Source organism: Heterodontus francisci, chromosome 5 (genome assembly GCF_036365525.1).
Source record: "Heterodontus francisci isolate sHetFra1 chromosome 5, sHetFra1.hap1, whole genome shotgun sequence".
Taxonomy (NCBI): Eukaryota; Metazoa; Chordata; class Chondrichthyes; order Heterodontiformes; family Heterodontidae; genus Heterodontus; species Heterodontus francisci.
Window position 1 is genome coordinate 11,851,704 of NC_090375.1, and position 24,500 is coordinate 11,876,203.

Sequence of the window (24,500 nt, forward strand, 5' to 3'; positions counted from 1 at the left end):
CTGCTGGCCAACCTGGGAATTGATTGAATGGTGCATCACAGTCAAATTTTTGTCAGACTGCAATTTTGAAGACCAAAGAGAAGCAAGGTCTCTCTCTCTCTCTCTCACGCAAAGTTCCAGGGACCCAAGTAACTTAAGCCTCAAGACAGAAAAATCCTGCAGCCTTCTGGTACCAGCGAAACAAGTTTGAAAGTGTGCACTGGGCCCCAACGAGAACTGCAAGACTTAACTTCAAAGACTGCACAGCAAAACTAAAACAAAAACGGAATTCCATCTGCTACTTCAAACCTTCCTCCTTTAATACTTTCTCCTCCTCTGTATCTAATTTGTGTGTGTGTTTATCGTGTCTGCATGCTAACGTGGTTGCGTCATGTATTTTTAGTAGTTTTAACTGAGGTAGAGTGTTAAGGTTAATAAACTTACATCTTTCTTGTTTAAACCTATGAAAGCCTGTCTGATTAGTTCCTTTACAATTACAATTAGAGAGCAGTGAGAAAGGACTTACTGAGGGGAAGCTAAAAACACTGTTTTAAAAGGTTAAACCCTGTTACGGCCAAACCAGGAAAGGGCCGTGTGGGGAGCCTGAGACCCCGGCTCACCTGGTCGTAACACTCGTGTTCATAAGGAATCTTCACCTTCAGATACTATTTAAAGAAAAAAGCACCCACAAAAAGGAAAGATGCACAGTTAAGGTCTAAGACCATTTCACATTCTTGGATTAGAAAAACAACAAGAAAATGCCATCAACACAGAGGAACCCAGACTGGGCCAATGTTCATAATGAAAGATCACACCCCAATGTGCCTTTCTCTTCAGTGTCCAGTCTAGGGTATATTTTAATTTATTCATGGGTTGATTCCCTAGTTACCCTTAACTGGGTGGCTTGCAAGGCCATTTCAGAGGGCAGTTAAGAGTCAATTGCATCGGTGAGTCTGGAGTCATATATGGGCCACACCAATAAAGGGCAACAGATTTCTTTCCCTCAAGGACATTGACTATTGCTGAAAATAGGGACATTATGTCAAAGCTTTTTGTCTTGCACTCATCAGGGCAATCCGCAAGAATACCAAAGTAAGGGAAAACAATAAATTTATACTGTATAAGAGAGTGCGGCTTGGTTAGCAAGTTGGCTCCGATCGATAGACGCGTTGCCATGGAAAATGTACCAGTTTATGGTGACCGACAGTTAACTGCCAAGCTTTGTTTGAAATTTAAGCCAGGCAGCTCGATTCTGGTCAAGGCATTGCCCTGAGGAATGAAGCAGCAAATGGCTGCCACTTATTTTGTTTAGCTGCAGCAGGCACAATGTGGGCACATGGTCTCTCTGTCTGCAAAGAACAGGGCCCTGTCTATTAATATACGTAGCTTCCAGTACGCGCAAATGCGCCACACTGCGAGCCCGACTGACAATCTTAAATTGGTTGCCAGCGTTATCTGTAGATATATATTCCTACTTGTAGCCTGGTCTCATTTTATTGACCGCATTCCATTTCAGGGACAATTTAATAGCTTTAGTGTCACTTTTCTCCCTGTCCATCAGAACTGGACGAAAGAGAGAGATGATTTTTCTTTTAAACTTCTAAAAGGCTCAGGGCTTCAAATGTTAAGAAGCAAAAAGGTGCAATATCCAAAAGTGTAGAGCTCTAGATGTGGTCTAACCAGAGCTTGTACAGCTGTAGCAAAACTTCCTCCTTTATATTCTAGCCCTCTAGATAAAAAGGCCCACATTCCATTAGCCTTTTTGACTAATTTATTTGTACCCGACCACTATATTTTAGTGATCTAGGCACACAGAAAGCTAAATCTATTCGAACCTTCATTGCTCCTAGCTTTTCATCATTTAAGTACTCAGATTTATCCTTTTATTTGCTCCAAAATGGATGACCTCACACTTAGCTGCACTGAAATCCAGCTGCCGTGGGTTTTTCCCACTCTCAATCTATCAATGTCTCTTTGAAATTGTATTCTCCTGCCTACTTTACTCACTATGCCACCAATCTTGGTGCCATTGGCAATAACAATGGATAGGTGGCTCTCTATTGTGTTATCCAAATCATTAATAAATATATAGTGAATCATTGAGACCCCATTACAGATCCTTGTGGGACACCACAAGTCACTTCTTTCCAATTCAAGTACATACGGATTATCCTTACTCTGTCTTCTACCGCTCAACCAATCTCCTACTCAGGCCAATAATTTTCTTCAATTCCATGAGCTTTCACCATCTCTTAAATAGAACCTTATCAAATGCCTTCTGAAAATCCAGATAAACCACATTCATAAGCCGTCTCCTGTCCGCTGCTTTAATTACTTCCCCAAAAACTTCAATTAGGTTCATTCGACATGATCTACCCTTTAGAAACTCAAATTTCCCTAAGCGCTCACTCTGTCCTTAATTATTATTTCCAATAACTTCCCCAAAACCGATGCTAAACTAACGGGTTTCAGAACTCTTTGCTAAACTGCAGCTTAAAGGCAGTCGGGAAAAAAAAGTTACAGAAAATTACATAACTGAAATGAGATTTTAAAACAAAGCTTTACAGGGGCTGTTACAATCGTTCTCCATTTCCTGCGTGTTTTCTTTAAATTAAGAAGGAATGGGGACATTTTCAAGGGCGAGTTAGAAACTTGAAGCTTATTGGCTGGAGACTTCCTCCGAGTTAACTCTTTAAGCCAATGATTGCTGGATAGGGCATGTCAAATGCTTTTAGTTTAAGCCTTCAGCCAACTTTCAAATCCCATTTAGCCTAGAGTGATGTGAAGACTGCTGAGTCGAAGAGACTTAGCAGTTGGCAGGAAATAAAAGACAGAAGCGCAAGGGGAGAGCCAACTGTGTAACAGCCCCGACAACCAATTTTTTCTGCAGCACCTGTGGAAGAGCCTGTCACTCTAGAATTGGCCTTTATAGCCACTCCAGGCGCTGCTCCACAAACCACTGACCACCTCCAGGCGCTTACCCATTGTCTCTCGAGACAAGGAGGCCAAAGAAGAAGAAGATGTGAAGACTTATGAAATCCAGCAAGACAATTTCATAGTGACTGATAATTTTGCTGGGAGTGTTTTTGACATTAAGTAGCAACAATGCGAAGAGTCACCCAGGACATTTATGTTAGCTAAAAGAGGTCATACAATTTGGCACAGAAAGCTTGTAATACATACTATGACATCCCCTAGGAAAACAACGCAAGTACTGCAACCATATTGAGCAAATACCTGCACATATCAGAACTAATATTTCAAAGGAACACACTTGGGTAAAGTTTCACACTCTTGACTTCAGTCTGCCGTCAATACTGGCAGCAATTATTCTTCAAAAATCTTTTCCATCACTGAATGAAAATTTGACACAATGATCATAAATTTGAGAATCTAAGCAAGTCGAATTTTGATGTATTAAAAATTTTGGGGAAAGACAGAATGTGACAGGAGTATTAAAGAGATAGTAAGGCAGGAGATTATACATCATGGAATGATACAGCACAGGAGGCCAATCTGCCCGTCGTGCCTGTGCTGGCTCTTTGAAAGAACTATCCAATTAGTCCCGCTAACCCTGCAAATTTCTCCTTTTCAAGTATTTATCCAATTCCCTTTTGAAAGTTACGATTGAAACTGCTTCCAGCGCCCTTTCAGGCAGCACATTCCAAATCACAACAACTCACTGCGTTTAAAAAAAAATTGATCTCCCCTCTGGTTCTTATGCCAATTACCTTCAACCTGTGTCCACTGGTTACTGCCCCTGGAAACAGTATCTCCTTATTTATTCAATCAAAATCCTTCAAGATTTTCAATTTTTAAAAAAATTTGTTCATGGGATGTGGGCGTCGCTGGCCAGGCCAGCATTTATTGCCCATCCCCAATTGCCCTCGAGAAGGTGGTGGTGAGCTGCCTTCTTGAACCACTGCAGTCCTTGGGATGTAGGTCCACGCACAATGCTGTTCGGGAGGGAGTTCCAGGATTTTGACCCAGCGACAGTGAAGGAACGGCGATATAGTTCCGAGTCAGGATGGTGTGGGGCTTGGAGGGGAACTAGCAGGTGGTGGTGAGACGCCTTCCTGAATACAATTGAATGGTTTGCTAGGCCATTTCAGAGGGCAGTTAAGAGTCAACCATATTTCTGTGGGTCTGGAGTCACATATAGGCAAGACCGGGCAAGAACTTCCTTCCGTAAAGGGCATTAATGAACCAGATGGATTTTTACAACAATCCGGTAGTTTCATGGCCACCATTACTAAGACTAGCTTTTTAATCCAGATTTAATAAACTAATTTAAATTCCCCAGCTGCCGTGGTGGATTTGAACTCATGTCTCCCAATCATTAGTCCAGTCACTGGACTAATAGCCCAGTAACAACCACTATGCTGCAATGCCCCTAGTACAGTGTCACACATAAATGCTCATCAGATGATGACATTTAAAAAGGTCAGCAGCAAAGATCCAGATTTATTAATTGTACCTACACACATTTAGATGCTCATCCAAAGATTCAACCCACACTGACAATAATCTTGCTTCATGTGTTTAAAATGAATAAAAAGGTTGAAATGGGGAAACACATGGAAGATGAGTTTGGGAACGATACAAGGATTGTGGAAACTGAATTTAAGGACACCATCACACAAACTAAAATCCATAAACTGGGAAGGGCGGCGACACCAAAATGAAAATATGAAAAATACTATCCACCCACACAATGACATTACAATTAACCATGCACATGATTAAACCCAATACAACCTGTATTTATATGGTGCCTATAATAGGATAAAACGTCCCAATGTGCTTCACAGGAAGCATTATAAAGCAAAATTTGACACCGAGCCACATAAAGAGGATATAAGGACAGGTGATCAAAAGCTTGGGAAAACAGGTCAGTTTTAAGGAGCATCTTAAAAGAGGAGGGAGGTGTAGAGAGGTCTAGTGAGGAAATTCCAGAGCTTAGGGCCCAGGCAGCTGAAGACACAGCTGCCAATTGTAAAGTGATTAAAACGGGGGACGCTCAAGAGGCCGGAATTAGATGAGCACACAGACGTCGGAGAGTGTTGGGGCTGGAGGAGATTACAGAGATAGCGAGAGGTGAGGACATGGAGGGATTTGAAAACAAGGATGCGGATTTCAACATTGAGGCATTGCTTGACTGGGAGTCAACGCAGGTCAGTGAGCACGGGGGTGTTGGGTGAATGGGACTTGGTGCGAGTTAGGACATGGGCAGCAGAATTTAGTCAACCTCAAGTTTACCGAAGGTAGAATGTAGGAGATCAGCCAGCAGTACGACACTTGTTATACCCTTTTACAATATGAGAGAAAAGTAAATAGTACATAATTATCCTAAAAATATATGTCTGCCTAAACTGAATATATAGGGATACATCTTTATAATCATAGAAAGAATGAAGAGACAATCTCAGGAATGTCATTGCTCAGTTATCTGGCACAGTGTCATTTGCCTCCATTACAACAGCGACTATACTTCAACAGTACTTTGTTGGTTATGGAGCTTTTTGGGACGATTAAAGGTCTCGAAAAGCACTATATAAATGTCAACTGTGGCTCAGTTGGCAACACCCTTGCCTCTAAGATAGAAAGGTTTGTGTTCAAGTCACATTCCAGAGACTCGAGCATAAAATCTAGGCTGACGCTCCAGTGCAGTACTGAGGGAGTGCTGCATGGTTGGAGGTACTGGCTTTTGGATAAGATGTTAAACTGAGGCGCCCGTCTGCTCTTTCAGGTAGATGCAAAAAATCCCATGGCACAATTTTGCAAAAGGGCAGAAGTTATCCCCGGGGACCTGACCAATATTTATCACTCAATCACTACTTTAAAAAAAAACAGATGATCGGGTCATTATATCATTGCTGTTTGTGGGAGCTTGCTGTGCACAAATTGGCTGTTGCATTTCCAACATTACACTTCAAAAGTACTTCGCTGACTGTAAAGCACTTTGGGACATCTCGATGACGTGAAAGGCGCTACAGAAATGCAGGTCTTTCTTTATTGCTTATTCCGTCATGCACAACTGCATTTCTCAACATTTTAAACCCCGCTGTTACTTTATAAATGTGAAAATGCAACATTTTATGGACATCACCTAGGGATATCTCTGAAAATATCTAGGTCCTGTCTACACAAAATTCCACTGTACAGTCACTGCAGTTTTATTCCTCTTCCCCAATTTAAACATACCCTCCTGTTCACACAGGATGAAAGGATGACGTGCAACCTGTTTTCTGGATTTCTATCGACAAGAAGGGTCTGGATAAGAGCGTGACTCTCAAACCACATTCCTCCCCACCCCAGAAACATTTAGATGCTTCTTTAGGACAATATTGGTAACCTTTCCCCAAGGTGGACACTGACAAGGTGTAATCACATTCCACAGGGGTGCTGGGGCGAAAGGAGTTAAATTATGGGGACAACTTGCGCAGACTAGGCTTGTATCCCCTCGAGTATAGAAGTTCAAGGTGTGATCTAATTGAAATGTTTAAGAAGATTAAAGGATTTGATATGGTTGATAGAGAGAAACTATTTCCTCTGTTGGCAGTGTTCAAAACAACCTGAAAATTAGAGCTCGGGATAATGTCGGGAAGCAATTCCTCACGCAAAGGGTCGGGCTCTCTCCTCCAAAAAGCTGTTCAGGGTCAATTGAAAATCTTACAACTGAGATTGATAGATTTTTGTTTAGTAAGTGTATTAAGGGTAACAGAACCAAGGTGGGTAGATGGAGTGAAGATACAGAGCAGCCATGACATGATTGACTAGCAGGACAGGCTCAAGGAGCTGAATGGCCTCCTCTCGTCCCTAGGTTCCCATTCCTTTCCATGTTCTGTAATTCCAAGGCATAGATCCCATCGGAGGTGAAACAGCGTCATGCTAGTAAAGTCCAGCATGGTACTGCAATCGAGTACATGCCATGGGAACTTCCAACGCTGCAAGTCTCAATTATTTTAAAATAAACAATTGCAATTTGGATTGAGTGAATCCAGCTGGAAAGGCAAAGTAAAGACATAAGGAAACTTGGCTGAAAAGCAGGAGTCCTCGATGATGTACAGCAAATATAGAAAGTTCAAAAGGTTACAAGAAAACCAAGGAAGGAGGGGAAAAAAGTGACTGCGACAAAGCACTTACTGGAAACTTAAAAGCAGCGAGTGGTTAAGATCTGGAATGCACTACCTGAGTGTGTGGCAGAGACGGATTCAACTGCGGGCTTTCAAAAGGGAATTGGATAAGAACCTGAAGGGAAAAAGATTTGCAGGACTGCGGGGAAAAGGCGGGGGGGTGGGACGAGGCGAGTTGCTCTTGCAGAAAGCCAGCATGGATCCAACGGGCCGAACGGACCTCCTTCTGTGCAGGAACCATTCCATGATTCTGTTCTATAAATCTAGGACTGAATCTAATCTCGGCTGCAGCAATTCAGATACAGCTTACTAGACCCGAGGTATGCGTGTTTGTGGAATGAACTGCCCTCAAGTGGAGTACATGCAGAATTATTCATAAACAGGAACTAAGTGCTTGATTCAAATCAGGAATTTTTTTTTTTAAGCCTCTCAAACCCAAATAGCAACAAAATAGTAGTCCCAATGAAAGGATTTATAACGCACTTCTAATTTAACATGCCTTATGTACAGTAAGTTAACAGAACTAGCTGCACTGACTTAGAGAGAAAGAAATATCGTCTAGCTTTTTAGAGCAACAATCTTCACCTTCACAACATCTGCCACTGAAAGGCAGATAGAAGGGATTACCAGACAGCCAAGAAGTGAAGCCTAACAAGAGCTGGCACCGAGTACAACATTCATGATTTGCCGGAAACGCCGTAATGAGATTGTAAAATTTATTTCAAATTGGAAAGCAATAACAAACACATCCATAAATTTAAAAGATGTGCCCCTGATTGTGGGAAACAAGGGAAACCCGGCCTTCACTTCGCATTGCCTGCATGGCATTACAAAAATAAATTAAGGCTTTAAATGCAGACTACTGCCACATGTCGGCATGGACTCGATGGGCTGAATGGTCTCCTCTGTGCCGTAAATGACTATGACACGGGGTTATCTTCTTTCTGGATACAGGCACATGTATTTTGTCCATTTTCCAATCAAATCTCTCACGGCTTTACTCCTTTAACTGCCAGCCTTGGCTCAGTGGGTAGCACACTCACCGAGACAGACGTTCCACTGACACTCCACTGCCGGTACTGAAGGAGTGCTGCACTGTCCGAGGTACTGTCTTTCTGATGAAATGTTAAACCCAGGCCCTCGCTGCCCTCTCAGGTGGGCATAAAAGATCTTGCATTATTTCAAAGAGCGGGGGCGTTCTCCCTCGTGTCCTGGCCAATATTTATTCCTCAACCAACAGATCATCTGGCCATTATCTCATTGCTATTTGCGAGATCTTGCTTTGAACAGTTGGCGGCCACGTTTCCTACCTTACAACAGTGACTACACTTCAAAAAATACTCAACAGGATGTAAAGAGCTTTGTGACTCCCTGAGAGGTACTTTTTTTATGCGATGTGGGTGTCACTGGCAAGGCCAGCATTTATTGCCACCCTAATTGCCCTTGACAACTGAGTGACTTGCTAGGCCATTTCAGAGGGCATGTAAGAGTCAACCACATTGCTGTGGATCTGGAGTCATATGTAGGCCAGACCGGGTAAGGACAGCAGACTTCCTTCCCTAAAGGACATTAGTGAACCAGATTGGTTTTTACAACAATCGATGACAATTTCATGGCACCATTACTTAGACGAAGTTTCAACTCTAGATTTTTTTTTGAATTTATTCGTTGAATTTTAAATTGCACCAGCTGCCGTGGTGGGTTTTGAACCCGTGTCCCCAGGGCATTAGCCTGGGCTTCTGAATTACTAGTTTAGTGGCATTACCACTATGCCACCTTTTCCCCCTGAATGCCCCACCCATTCCATTATTTTACTGGCATACTACATATATATTTTTTTAAAACATTAATTGCCAACATAGTTTCTATTTGGGTCTATAAGTATATTTGTGATTCTATTCGCTTTTTGTCTGCTTTTGTTCCTTACTAGGCAATGTTGTCATCTCAAGCTAAAGGCCGGCTTGGGTCTGCAAATGAAACCCAACCCGAGCCCGACAGAACCACATGCAACCCGAGCCCGATCGAGTCCTTTGATTTTTTTCCCACGCCCAACCTGACCACCCGAATAAAGTTGATTATATTAAAGAGGTTGTGCTCTACCTTGGACGGAATCACTCAAAGCAGACTAGTCCGGAGCGTTTCCTGCCTTGACGTCCTGGCTGTCATTGTGTCCGATCCGGCCTGACCTGACCCGAGCCCAAATGCCAGACCTGGAAGACCGACCTGGCCCCACCCGAACCAGACACGTCGTCGGGTTCAGGTCGGGCAGCCATGCTCTATCACAAGTAACTTCATTTTTAAAAACTGTGCCTGGTTTGTTAAATTGTTTATTTTGATATTGCTACAATACAGCAAAGCAGGAACATGCTCAGTCACGCCAGCTATGTAAATCCCAAAAAGAAAAGACCAGGATACAAAGTCCTCCCACTGTTACTGCGGTGGAGAACTGAACAGATGTGATTTATTTTGAGAAGAAAGTCAGGGAGCGGGCGAAGAAATGCAAGGGGGAAATGCGACTAATTAGGCACTCTGCTTCGAAAATGGCGGTAACCACATCAGGACTGGGAACTAGATAACAGAACCATAAAACAGATTTGCACACGAGAATTGGGCCTTTCATGAAAATGAATAATAGACTATTCGGACCCAAATAAAAGGTTTGACACCATGAAGGAAAGTAGTCGCACTGTTATATGCTACGAGCACAAAAGGCCAAATATTGAAACAAATTCACAGCACCCTTAGCCCCAAATACTGCTAGTTTCACTTCATAAGTTTATCTGGATCAGAATATTCTTCCGTCACCTCCAGACCTGTCTTTTCCAATGCTCTTCTGGCGAGCTTTCTACCTTCCATAAACTTCACCTCATCCAAATTCTGCTGCCTGCATTCTTGCACACATTAAGTCCCATTCACCCTGGGCTCACTCACCTACACTGGCTCCCAATCCAACAACACCTCAAATTTTAAATTCTCATTATTCTCATTTCCTGCATGGCCTCGCTCCCCCCTCACTATCTGTAACCTCCTTCAGTTCTACAACACTCAGATCCATGGACTCCTCCAATTCTGGCCACTTTGTCTTCCCCGATTTTTGTCGCTCCACCATTGGTCACTTTGCCTTCAGCTGCCTGGGCCCTAAGCTCTGGAATTCCCTCCCTAAACCTTTCCACCCTCTCTCATCCTTTAAGACACTCCTTAAAACATACCTCTGAGCAAGATTTTGGTCGCCTTTCCTAATAGCTCCTGCGTCAAGGTGTCAAATTGTCTGATAATGCTCCCGTGAAGTACTTTGGGACATTTTAAGATGTTAAAGGCACTATATAAATGCAAACGGTTCCTGAATTTTGAAGACTTGCTTTACCCATTGAAGTGCAATAAAAACTGTTCTTCCATGCAGCGAGATGCAAGTCCGGCATTACTACCTCAAAATACCTAAAGACAGCAATTTTACAAAAGTAATCGGAAAGTAGCAGTTTGTCAGATGGGCTGAATGGCCTCCTTCTGTGCTGTTAATTTCTATGACTTCTCAGTTATACCTATGAGCTGTTGATATATACAAAGTGTAAACATTTTCTCTTTTATAACTCGCACAGCTGAATACTTAATGGTATTATTTTGGCATTCTGCAGGTTGTGTTTTAGTACAGGATTAGTACAGAAGGAGGCCATTCAGCCCATCATGCTGTACTGGATCTTTAGAAGAGCTATCCAATTAGTCCCACTCCTCTCCTTCCCCATAGCCCTGCAAATATTTCCTCTTTTAAGTATCCATTTTCCCTCTTGAAAATTACTTTTGGATCTTCTTCCACCACCCTTTCAGCACATTCCAGATCATGAGGGGACTGGTATACAAGAAGGAAAATTTGCTACAGTTGTACATGACTTCGGCGAGACCGCAGCTGGAATACTGCGTGCAGTTTCGGTCTCCATATCCAAGAAACAATATACCAGCCTTGGAGGCAGTACAATGAATGCTCACTAGATTGGTTCCTGGGATGAGAGGGCTGTTCTATGAGCAAAGGCTGAGTAAATTGGGCCTATAATCTCTGGAATTTAGATGAATGAGAGGTGATGTCATTGAAACATAAAAGATTGAAACATTAAAAAAAAACCCATCTCGTTCACTAATGTCCTTTAGGGAAGGAAATCTGCTGTCCTTACCTGGTCTGGCCTACATGTGATTCCAGACCCACAGCAATGTGGTTGACTCTTAAATGCCCTCTGAAATGGCCACTCAGTTCAAGGGCAATTAGGGATGGGCAATAAATGCTGGCCTAGCCAGCGATGCCGACACCCCATAAAAATGAATCAAAAACAATTCTGAAAGGGTCTGACAGGGTAGACAATGAGAGGTTGTTTCCCCTGGCTGGGGAACCTAGAACAAAGGGGGCACAGTCTCAGGGCTAAAGGGGCTGATCATTTAGGAGATGAGGGAGAAATTTCTTCAGAGGGTTGTGAATCTTTGGAATTCTCTACCCCAGAGGATAGCGGATGCTCAGTCGCCGAATATATTCAAAGTTGAGATCAAGAGATTTTTGGTCTGTCAGGGAATCAAGGGATATGGGGATTAGGCAGGAAAGTTTAAGGCACAGAATGAGGCCACTTGGCCCATTGTGTCTGTTGAGGCAGAAGATCGTACTGAATGGCAGAGAATGCGCGAGAGGCCGTATCGTCCACACCTGCGCCTATATCTTATGTTCTCGTTACTTGCTGTGTAAAAGATTTTCATCTGGTTCTTCTGCCAATGTTTCTTAAATCTGTGTCCTCTGGTTACTGACCCTCCTGCCAGTAAATGCATTTATTCTGTCAGGACTCCCAAAGTCGTATTCATTCACTATGCTCTAGTGGCCAGGTGTCTGCATGGATTTTTAAGTAAAATGCTTTTCTAACTAAGTTTTGTCCTGGCTTACATTCATCACTAAACAGGTTATCTGGTCATGATCACATTGCTGGTTGTGGGATCTTGCTGTGTGCAAATTGGCTGCTGCGTTTCCTACATTACAACAGTGGCTACACTTCAAAAGTTCTTCACTGGCTGATTTATGTTGACTGAATAAGTCAAATTTCATGGTGTGGAATTCAAGCATTTTTGTCGATATATTGGGATTGCATCCTGGAATTCCGATGGCTTTTCCTCATGTAATGAACAACAGTGGTCCTGGTTACAGTATGAGTTTATCAGGAAAATCTTACACTGTCATGAAGATAAATAAGTTGCTTAAATTATCTATGAACAGAATACGTAGAGATGTAGCAATTGTTGACTTTGAGGGTCAATTGAGCTACCTGTAGTTCTGTATATTCAGCACACAACCTACCTACTAACCCATGCAGGGCGCATGTGACAGGAGGTGGCGACAAGCTCAAAGGGATATTAGAATTCCTGCTCAGGTTCTGGCATTGTTGTGTCAAACCAGGCAGCAAGAAAAAGCGCATCACCTCGATATGATACAAAGTCTGTCACATACAAAGCAACTTGCGAGGAAGAGCATGGGAGATGAAGCTTTTGAAGAGGATTTAAAGGAAAAAACACTGAAGCATTCTGTTGTGAAGTGACAATCTTTAAAATAACAATCCTGTGTAAACCTGGAATAGGGATCCACAAACAGGATGCCAGGGGCAGAAACACCAGTCCTGTGTGCCGCTGTGAGATCATGTTCACAAATATTTCATAATTGTTCTACATTTTATTCCCCTTAATAGGCGAGATATTCAGTGGCACCGGCACTTCGCTGTCAATTAGATCAGGGTTAGATCAAAGAGACAAAAACTAAAAGCTATAAATACAAGATAGTCACCAATAAATCCAATAAGGAATTTAGGAGGAACTTCTTCACCAGAGCAGAGTGGGGACCTGCCTGGTAAGATGAAGAGGGCATAAAAGATTGAGCAGATCGGGATGTATTGTACTTGCACGCATAGCTCAATCATAAAATTGTACAGCACAGGAGGCCATTCAGCCCATCGTGCCTGTTCCAGCTCTTTGAAAGAGCTATCCAATTAGTCCCACTCCCCACTGCTCTTTCCGCAGAGCCCTGCAAATTCTATCCTTTCCAAGTATTTATCCAATTCCCTTTTGAAAGTTACTATTGAACTTGCTTCCACCATCCTTTCAGGCAGCGCGTTCCAGATCACAACAACTCACTGTGTAAAAATTCTCATTGCTCCTCTGGTTCTTTTGTCAATTACCTTCAATCTGTGTCCTCTGGTTTTGACACTCTTACCACTGGAAATAAGTTTCTCCTTATTCACTATTAAAATCCCTCATAAATCTGAAAGAGACTCCTGCCTCCATGCTAAAATGATCCAACGTTGACCATAGCTAGAGAGCCAGTTAATACCACACCAACCCAAAAAATTGGAATTTATTAACTGCAAACAGACAGTTTGCGCTGAATTGCTTAGAAATCCTTCCAATTTGAAGTTTTCCTAATTACACTGGACGCTCTTTTTTTACCGCTCCATACGTAGATGTATTTAAGGTGGAGTATGTGAGGGACAGAGGAATAAGTGGATGTACTGACAGTGAGAGATGCAGATGAAAGATGAAGTGGAGGAGGCTCACTTGGATTTTAGGGCCAAACAGCCTGTTTCTGTGGCAACATTCTACATAGCTCTCTCAAAGAAGCCTAAAGCATCCAATTACCCTCATCAAAAGCATCACCTGCGAATCTCCTATCATAGAAACTCGCCCAACAGAAAAAGTGAACAGTCTGGATGATTAAACCTAGTGTTATCTTCACGTATGCAACAGAATGCAGAAAGAAAAAGCACAAAAAAAGTGATAGGCATGTATTACCATCAGAATAATACTGCTGGTTCATGCTCTCTGGGGTACCCTGTCCATGATTGAACTGATCACTGTAGTAATCTTCCTGCCCTGCATATTGTTGTAGAGGACCTAAAAAAGTAACAGTCTCGCGTTAAGTGTAGCCTTTGCTGTTTGGTATTTATTTATAGATAAATATATTAAAATGTACAGATACAACGAGCTGCGAAAAAAAGAAACTTTTAAAGTTTACTGTGTACACATTCAAAGAACAATTTCATCAGAACAGATAGAACGCATTCTCTCGAGTTCCATTAAATCATCTATTGGTTTTGACAAAACACACGTTTCATCGCTTTACATGTGCAATACTGGTGTTGAGAGAAAGCAGACATCAGGCCGCCCAACAGCGGGGAAAATTTTCATGCAGCAAAACAAAAATCGGCAAGCAATTTTCTTTTGCACATTCTTAATCTGCTTTAGTTTTATCACTAATCACATACAAGACTTGACCCCTTTTAGAAAACTGCACAAGCTGATTTTTTTTTAAATGTTGGAGGGGATGTGGGCGTCGCTGGCCAGGTCAGCATTTATTTCCCATCCCTAATTTCCCTTGAGAAGGTGGTGGTGAGCTGCCTTTTTGAACCACCGCAGTCTATGTGAGGTAGGTACACCCACAGTGCTGTTAGGAAGGGAGTTGCAGGATTTTGACCTAGCGACAGTGAAGGAACGGTGATATAGTTCCAAGTCAGGATGGTGTGTGACTTGGAGGGGAACTTGCAGGTGGTGGTGTTCCCATACATCTGCTGCCCTTGTCCTTTTAGGTGGTAGAGGTTGCGGGTTTGGAAGGTGCTGTCGAAGGAGCCTTGGTGACTTGCTGCAGTGCATCTTGTAGATGGTACACACTGCTGCCACTGTGCGTCGGTGGTGGAGGGAGTGAATGTTTGTAGATAGGGTGCCAATCAAGCGGGCTGCTTTGTCCTGGATGGTGTCGAGCTTCTTGAGTGTTGTTGGAGCTGCACCCATCCAGGCAAGTGGAGAGTATTCCATCACACTCCTGACTTGTGGTGGACAGGCTTTGGGGAATCAGGAGGTGAGTTACTCGCCACAGGATTCCTAGCCTCTGACCTGCTCTTGTAGCCACGGTATTTATATGGCTCCTCCAGTTCAGTTTTTGGTCAATGATAACCCCCAGAATGTTGATGGTGGGGGATTGTGTAATGGTAACGCCATTGAATGTCAGGGGAGATGGTTCGATTCACTCATCCAAGTGCTATAACCAGAAGTACTCTATGGGAGAATGCAGTACCGCTGGTTTTAACAATTGCTAGGATGTCTGGAATGACTTGTTAGGACTGAAAGTTAGTTTTTCCAAAAACTAAAGCTCCGCATCGACAGTGTTTGGCAAAGCTCTGGTGGGGATGGGCCAGTGGGGGAGGGGGGATTGGGGTGGAGCGAAATCACATGTTTTGGGGAGCTCGTACCATTTAGCAAATTCACCTCAGCATTCTGGAGACCTGTACAAGCAAACTTAAGACAAAAACATGATCACCTGCTATATCCTGTAACTTAATCTGCCCCAAAGTAATAAATAATGGCAAAAACAGATCAAAGGTTAATCGGTGACATCAGTGGAGTCCTGATGTAAATGAGTGAATGGATAAAGTTCATCATAAACAGGGTTGTATACAAACACTCAAACTAAGAATTCAACCTTGGGATGGAAAAGTACAAATTCGTCACTCAAAAGCTAATTTGCTTTGGGATTTCACAAGACACTTTCCATAATACATTTGCACAATGAATCATCCAGTCGTACTGATGTCACACACACTCACCTTGCTGTGCTGGTCTGTACGGGGGAATCTGCCTCTGCCCCATCATATGATTTGCTTGGTTGACTGGACTCATCATTGCCATCGGTGGCTGGTTGGGGTAATGCTGGCCGCCTCCCTGTGGCATATTGTATTGTGAGGCAGACGGCTGCTGATGCATCATGGGGCCTGAAAGACAGTCATCGTTGAGGCAGTCTGTCCCGTTTCAGACTCTTACCACACAGAAGGTGGCAGACCTTCAGCCTTTCCATCCCGTACTGGTTCTTAGAGCCATGCAATTAGCCCCATCCCCCCACTCTGTCCCCATAGCTCTACCATTCGGCCCAACTGGTCCATGCTGGTGTTTATGTTCCACACGAGCCTCCTGTCACCCCTACACATCTCGCCCTATCAGCATATCCTTCTATTCCTCTCATGTTTATCTCACTTAAAGATATCGAGACCACTCCCCTCAATCACTCCTTGAAGTAGCAAGTTCCACATTCTCACCACTCTCTGGGTGAAGAAATTTATCTCATTCCCCTATTGGCTTTATTTGTGATTTTCCTGCTCAAGTATTTACCCAATTCCCTTTTTGAAAGTTACTATTGAATCTGCTTCCACAGCCCTTTCAGGCAGCGCGGTCCAGATCACAACAACTCACTGTTCAAAAGCAATTCTCATTTCCCCCCCCCCACCTCCCCCTCCCCGCACCCTGGATATTTTTTGCCTATTACCTTAATTTTGTCCTCTGCTCATGGCTCCTTAACTATTCTATTTAAAATAAAACCTCAATAGCTCAACAACAGTCCTCATGACCAGTTACACATTGGGTATTCCAGGTCAGTCAGTCAGTCAGTCATTCAGCTAAGAAAATTCAACACTCATTCTCAGAATAGAATGATGGAGGCCATTCAACCCATCGTGCCTGTGCCAGCTCTTGGGTAGAGTTATCCAATTCATCCCACTCCCCACTTCTTTCCCCATAGCCCTGTAATTTTTTTTTTAAACCTTCAATTATTCATCCAATTCAGATTTGAATGCTTCTACCAGCCGTTCAGGGAGTGCAACGGACATGTGGCCTAGGTTCTATTGGCTGTTCAGTCTCTACCAACTGTACAGAAAGACAAACTTTTCTATATAGCACCTTATATCAGTTCTGATGACATCATCAACCTGAAACAACTGTTTCTCTATCCAGAGATGCAGTCGAAACTGAGTATTTCCAGCATTTTCTGTTTTTATTACAGAACATTCCTGCTTTTTGTCAAAATAGTGCCATGGAATCTTTTACATCCACCCAAGATGGCAGACAAGGCCTCAGTTTAATGTCTCATCTGAAAGACAGCACCTCAGACAGTGCAGCACCCCTTCAGTCGGTGTATCACCCAAGAAATTGTGCTCAAATATCAATCTGCAAACTTTTGACTCAGAGGAGAAAGTGCGATCCACTGCCCATGTTTCAGCTCATTTGCTGCTAAAACCCTCATTTCCCCCCTTCGTTACCTCCATACTTCACTATTCCAATGCTCTCCTGACCACCTGTCAACTTGACCCCATCAAGCATTCTATTATCTAAATCCTAATTCACACCAAGTCACATTCATCCATCACACCCCGTGATCGCTGATCGACATTGGCTCCAGTTCCAGCAATGCCACCATTTTAAAATTCCATCCTTGTGCTTTTTAAAAAAAATTCATTTCTGGGAACTGGGTGTCGCTGGCTAGGCCAGCATTTATTGCCTTTGGTGGCGAGTTGCCTTCTTGAACCTCTGCAGTCCATGCGGGGTAGGTACACTAACAGTGCTGTTAGGAAGGGAGTTCCAGGATTTTGACCCAGTGACAGTGAAGGAACGGCGATATAGTTCCAAGCCAGGAGGATGTGTGGCTTGGAGGGGAACTTGCAGGTGGTGGTGTTCCCATGCATCTGTTCAAAGCCCTCCATGGTGCCGCCCTTCCCCATCTGTGATCTCCTCCAGCTCAAGCACCCTCCGAGATCTCTGTGCTCCTCCAATTCTGACCTCTTGTGCATCCCAATTTTCATCGCTTCACCATTGGTGGCCGTGCCTTAAGCTGCCTGGGCTCGAGCTCTGGAATTTCCTCCCTAAACCTCTCCGCCTCTCTTTATCCTTGAAGGAGCTCCTTTAAATCACTGATAAAACTTTTGGTCACCTATCCTAATGTCACCTTCTGTGGCTTATTTATAAGTTTTACAAACATAGGAAATAGGAGCAGGAGTAGGCCATTCGATTCCACGAGCCTGCTCCGCCATTCAACTATATCATGGCTGATCATCTACCTCAAAGCCATTTTCCCGCACTATCCCCATATCCCTTGATATCTTTAATATCTAGAAATCTAAATTGATCTCTGTCTTGAACATACTCAACGACTGAGCCTTCACAGCCCTCTGGGGTAGGGAATTCCAAAGATCCACCACCCTCAGTGAAGAATTCCTCCTCATCTCAGTCCTAAATTGCCTACCTCTTATTTTGAGTCTGTGTCCCCTGGTTCTAGATCCCTCCCAGCCAGGGGAAACATCCTTCCTGCATCTACCTTGTTGAGCCCTGTAAGAATTTTGCATGCTTCATTGAGATCACCTTTCCGTCTTCTAAATTCTAGATAATATAGACAGTCTCCTCAAGCTCGCCTCACAGGAACATCCCGCTATCCCAGGGATTAGTCTGGTGAACCTTTGTTGCACTCCCTCTATGGCAAGTATATCCTTCCTTAGCTAAGATCAAAACTGTACAAAATACTCCAGGTGCGGTCTCACCAAGACTCTGTACAAATGCTTCTTTACTTCTGTACTCAAATCCTCTTCCAATGAAGGCCAATATATCATTTGCCTACCCAATTGCTTGCTACACTTGTATGTTAGCTTTCAGTGACGTATGAACAAGGACACCAAGGTCCCTTTGGACGTTAAATAGTGAGAGGTTGGGAAGGGTTAAGAAATACTCTGCATTTCTATTTTTCCTAACAAAATGGATAACTTCACATTTTTCACACTATCTTCCATCTGCCATGTATTTGCCCACTCCTGCAGCCTGTCTAAATCCCCTTGAAGCCTCTTTGCATCCCCCTCACAAATCACATTCCCACCTAGTTTGTGTCATCAGCAAAGTTGGAAACATTACATTTGGTCCCTACATCCAATCATGGATATAGATTGTGAACAGATGGGGCCCAAGCACTGATCTTTGCACTACCGACTGGTCCCAGCCTGCCAACACGAGAATGACCCGTTTATACTTTGATTCTGTTTTCTGTCCGTTAACCAATTCTCAATCCATGCCAGTAGATTACCCCTAAGCCCAGGCGCTCTAACTTTGTTCACTAACCTATGTGGGACATTTTTGTTTATTCATTCATGGAATGTGGACATTGCTGGCTAGGTCAGCATTTATTGCCCATCCCAAATTGCGCTGGAGAAGGTGGTGGTGATCTGCCTTCTTGAACCGCTGCAGTCCATGTGAGGTAGGTACACCCACAGTGCTGTTCGGAGGGAGTTCCAGGATTTTGACCCAGCAACAGTGAAGGAACGGCAATGTAGTTCCAAATCAGGACGGTGCGTGACTTGGAGGGGAACTTGCAGGTGGTGGTGTTGCCATGCATTTGCTGCCCTTGTCCTTCTAGTGGGTAGAGGTTGCGGGTTTGGAAGGTGCTGGCTAAGGAGCCTTGGTGAGTTGCTGCAGTGCATCTTGGAGATGGTACACACTGCTGCCACTGTGCGTCGGTGGTGGAGGGAGTGAATGTTGGTGGATGGGGTACCAATCAAGTGGACTGCTTTGTCCTGGATGGTGTTGAGCTTCTTGAGTGTTGTTGGAGCTGCACCCATCCAGGCAAGTGGAGAGTATTCCATCACACTCCTGACTTGTGCCCTGTAGATGGTCGACAGGCTTTGGGGAATCAGGAGGTGAGTTACTTGCCACAGGATTCCTAGCCTCTGACCTGCTCTTGTAGCCATGGTATTATATATGAACATACGAATTAGGAACAGGAGTAGGCCACTCGACCCCTCGAGCCTGCTCTGCCATTCAATAAGTTCATGACTGAACTGATTACTCCAAATTTCCACCTACCCCCAATAACCTTCCACCCCCTTGATCATCAAGAATCTATCTACCTCTGCCTTAAAAATATTCAAAGACTCTGCTTCCACCGCCTTTTGAGGAAGAGAATTCCAAAGACTCACGACCCTCAGAGAAAATATTTCTCCTCATCTCTGTCTTAAATGGGTGACCCCTTATTTTTAAACAATGACCCCTAGTTCGAGATTCTCCCACAAGGGGAAACATCCTTTCCGCATCCACCCTGTCAAGACCCCTCAGGATCTTCTATGTTTCAATCAAGCTTCTAAATTCCAGTGGATACAAGCCTAGCCTGTCCAATCTTTCCTCGTAAGACAGGCCCCCCCCGTTCCAGGTATTAGTCTAATAAACCTTCTCTGTACTGCCTCCAACGCATTTATATCCTGCCTTAAATAAGGAGACCAGTGCTGTACACAGTACTCCAGATGTGGTCTCACCAGTGCCCTGTATGGCTACTCCAGTTCAGTTTCTGGTCAATGGCAGCCACTAGGATGTTGATAGTGGAGGATTCAGCGATGGTAATGCCATTGAATGTCAAGGGGAGATGGTCATTGCCTGGCACATGTGTAGCATGACTGTTACTTGCCACTTATCAGCCCAAGCCTGGATATTGTCCAGGTCTTGCTGCATTTCTACACGGACTGCTTCATGGGACACGAGTGAAAGCCTTCTGAAAATCCAAATACACCACATCCACTGGTTTCCCCTTATCTATACTGTCAGTTATGTCCTTAAAAAACTCCAACAGGTTTGTCAAACATGATTTGCCTTTCATAAATCCATGTGGACTCTACCCAATCCTACTATTACCTTAGTGTCCAGTTATCACATCCTTTGTAATAGCTTCTAGCATTTTCCCTACTACTGATGTCAGGCTAACAGGTCTGTAGTTCCCTGTTTTCTCTCTCCCTCCTTGCATAAATAATGGCGTTACATTTGTTACCTTCCAATCTGCAAGAACCATTCCAGAATCTATACAATTTTGGAAGATGATCACCAAAGCATCCACTATCTCTACAGCCACCTCTTCCAACCCTCTGGGATGTTGATCATCAGGTCCCAGGGATTTATCAACTTTCAGTCCCATTAATTTCTTCAGTACTACTTTTTTACTAATACTAATTTATTTCAGTTCCTCATTATCGCTAGTCCCTTCGTTCTCTAGTATTTCTAGGAATTTTTTTGTATCTTCCTCCATGAAGACAGACACAAAGTATTGGTTTAGTTTCTCCGCCTTATTCCCCATTATAAATTCCCGTCTCTGCCTGTGGTGGGCCAACATTTGTCCTTGGTATTCCTTTCCTTTTTACATACCTGTAGAAGCTTTTACAGTCCATTATTATGGATCTCGCTAGTTTACTTTCATATACTATCTTCTATCGGTTTCTTAGTCCTCCTTTACTAAATTATAAAATGCTTCCAATCCCGAGGCTTACGACTTTTTTGGCAACTTTATAAGCCTCTTCCTTTGATCTGATACAATCTTAAACTTGTCGTTAGCCATGGTCGGATCACCTGTCCTGCTGAGTTTTTATGCCTCAAAAGGAACATAAATTTGCTGTAAAGCATGTATTAATTCTTTAAATGCTAGCCATTATGTGTCTACCATCATATCTTTTAATGTAGTTTCCCAATCTACCACAGCCAATTTGCCGCTCACCCTTTCATAGTTTCCTTTGTTTAGATTGAAGACCCTAGTTTTGGATTGAACTACTTCAGTTTCAAACTTAATACAAAATTCTTTCACATTATGGTCACTCTTCCCTAGAGGCTCCTTTACAGAGAGATTATTAATTACTCCTTTCTCATTGCACAACACTAGATCTAAAATAGCCCGTCCTCGAGTTGGTTCCTCAACATACTGTTCTAGAAACCATCTGGTATACATTCCAGGAATTCATCCTCTACAGCATTAGTGCTAATTAGGTTTACCCAGTCTATATGTAGATTGAGGTCCCCCATGATTACTGTATTACCCTTGTTACATGCAGCTCTATTTTCCTGGTTTATACTGTGCCTGATTTACAACCCATACCAATGTTTGCTGCCCCTTGCTCTTTAACACCATCCAAACTGATTGCATATCTTGCTTTTCTGATCCAAGATTCCTCTCTCACTAACGTACTGATCACATTCTTTATTAACAGCGCTACCCTACCTCCTTTTCCTTTTTGCCTATCCTTCCTAAATGCTGAAAATCCTTGGACATCCAGTTCCCAGTCTTAGTCTCCCTACAGCCATGTCTCCGTAACTAGATCATACCTGTTTACCAAAATTTGCGCCATCAATTCATCTACCTTGTTGCGAATGCTGTGTCCATTCAGATAGACTGCCTTTAATTCCGTCTTTTTATTTTCTCAACCTCTAGCCTTACCCGTTGACACACTCTTAGGTTTGTATGCCCTGTCCCTTCCTGCCACACTTAGATTAGATTAGATTAGAGATACAGCACTGAAACAGGCCCTTCGGCCCACCGAGTCTGTGCCGACCATCAACCACCCATTTATACTAATCCTATGCTAATCCCATATTCCTACCAAACATCCCCATCTGTCCCTATATTTCCCTACCACCTACCTATACTAGTGACAATTTATAATGGCCAACTTACCTGTCAACCTGCAAGTCTTTTGGCTTGTGGAAGGAAACCGGAGCACCCGGAGAAAACCCACGCAGACACAGGGAGAACTTGCAAACTCCACACAGGCAGTGCCCAGAATCGAACCCGGGTCCCTGAAGCTGTGAGGCTGCGGTGCTAACCACTGCGCCACTGTGCCGCCAAATGTTCCCTCTCATTGCTACCTTGCTCTCTTGCCTTGTCCTCTCTTTAATTTACCACATCTTCCCTCACTTGATCCCTCGTCTGCACTTCTTAGTTTAAAGCCAATAATCATGCCTGTGAAGCACTTTGGGATGTTTTTGCTACATTAAAGATGCTATACAAATGAAAATTGCACAAGCATTTTAAGTACCTTGGTTTGGCTGCATGTTGATGTTTGTTCGGGGGCCATAGTTACCCATAGACTGTCCTGGGTTCATACTCATCTGGTTCTGCACTGACATACCCTGCGACGATGGCACTGAATGACTGTAACCTCCCATGGAACCATGGCTACTCGTTGGCATGTTCACAGAGGCACTCGCCATACTGGGTTGGCCTGGTCCTTGAACTGGCATGTGATTTGGTCCTGGCAGATTTGGAACGAACAAACAAACAGATATTACAGAAACCAATTATTTCCCCAGCCTTCAAAAGTAATGTGTTTGTACAGGTGTGTAGTTAAAATCACTCGCGCATTTTACTGTCAGAGTCCCAAAGTCATAGGTTGAAGGATAACCCAGCCTGAAGACCAATCTGAATATGGATACTCGCAGTTCACTTCACACTCGTAAACCTTTAGCAATACCTATCACTCAGATTACAAGGTAGACTAAGAAAAGCTGCTCCCATTAACTGATGATAGAGACTAGATTTAAAGTTTTGGACAAGAGATGCAGGGGGAATGTGACAAAGTTTTTTTTTTTAAAAAAGCAGCGCGTGGAATTCGCTGCCTACGAGGGTGGTGGAAGCGGAGACGTCAATGACTTCAAAAAGAAATTGGATGGGCACTCGAGGGAAATAAACGTGCAAGGCTACGGTTGGAGCACGGGAATGGGACTGACTGGATTGCTGTACAAAGAGACGGCATGTTTTCGATAGGTCAAATGGCCTTCTTCTGTGTGTCATAATGACAGGCTCTACATTAAAAGCAATAGTTAAAGGTCCACACAAACTCTCACTGGCACAATCCTGACCCTGTTAAATCTTTTCACTACATTTCCTAATCCAATTAGTGAGAAAAGAGGGAGTGCGAGGAAGGGCGAGCCCTGCTATTGTAAACATTCTGACATTAAACTCAAACCGATTTTTAACCATTTCAAAAAGGTGGCTGGACCACACTTGGACGCTGCGCTGAGTTGTTTTTTTTTTAAATTTGGCTAGCCAGCATTTGTTGCCCTCGAGAAGCTGCCTTATTGAACTGCTGCAGTCCTTGGAGTGTAGGTACACCCACAGAGCTGTTAGGAAGGGAGTTCCAGGATTCTGACTCAGTGACAGTGAAGGAACGGCGATATAGTTCCAAGTCAGGATGGTGTGTGGCTTGGAGGGGAACTCGCAGGTGGTGGTGTTCCCATGCATCTGCTGCCCTTCTCCTTCTGGGTGGTAGAGGTTGCGGGTTTGGAAGGTGCTGTCGAAGGAGCCTTGGTGCGTTGCTGCAGTGCATCTTGTAGATGGTACTGGTGGAGGGAGTGAATATTAAAGGTGGTAGATTGGGTGCCAATCAAGTGGGCTGTTTTATCCTGGATGGTGTCAAGCTTCTCGAGTGTTGTTGGAGCTGCACCCATCCAGGCAAGTGGAGAGTGTTCCATCACACTCCTGACTTGTAGATGGTGGACAAGCACTGGGGATCCAGGAGATGAGTTATTCGCCACAGAATTCCCAGACTCGGACCTGCTCTTGTAGCCACGGTGTGTGTGTGGCTGGTCCAGTTCAGTTTATGTTGAATGGTGACCACACCACCCCACCCCTCAGAACACTGATAGTTGGGAATTCAGCAATGGTAATGCCTCCAAGGGGAGTTGGTTAGATTCTCTCTTGTTTGAGATTGTTATATAATTATCCAATTCCCTTTTTGAAAACCACAATTCAATCTGCCTCCACCACAC

At 43.6% G+C, this 24,500-nt stretch overlaps 1 protein-coding gene across 4 annotated transcripts in view; it reads right to left on the reverse strand.

Annotated features, from left to right (window-relative positions):
• ss18 (SS18 subunit of BAF chromatin remodeling complex) overlaps positions 1 to 24,500 on the reverse strand; it is a 95,497-nt gene that overhangs the window by 30,583 nt on the left and 40,414 nt on the right. For 3 of the 4 annotated variants that reach the window (XM_068031112.1, XM_068031109.1, XM_068031110.1), the window contains exons 5-7: positions 22,769 to 22,984; positions 15,725 to 15,889; positions 13,917 to 14,018 (exon numbers count right to left, since the gene is read on the reverse strand). In XM_068031112.1, the coding sequence (XP_067887213.1) occupies positions 13,917 to 14,018; positions 15,725 to 15,889; positions 22,769 to 22,984 (483 nt within the window). The remainder of the gene's footprint in view (positions 1 to 13,916; positions 14,019 to 15,724; positions 15,890 to 22,768; positions 22,985 to 24,500) is intronic. The other variant, XM_068031111.1, reaches the window with a different exon arrangement.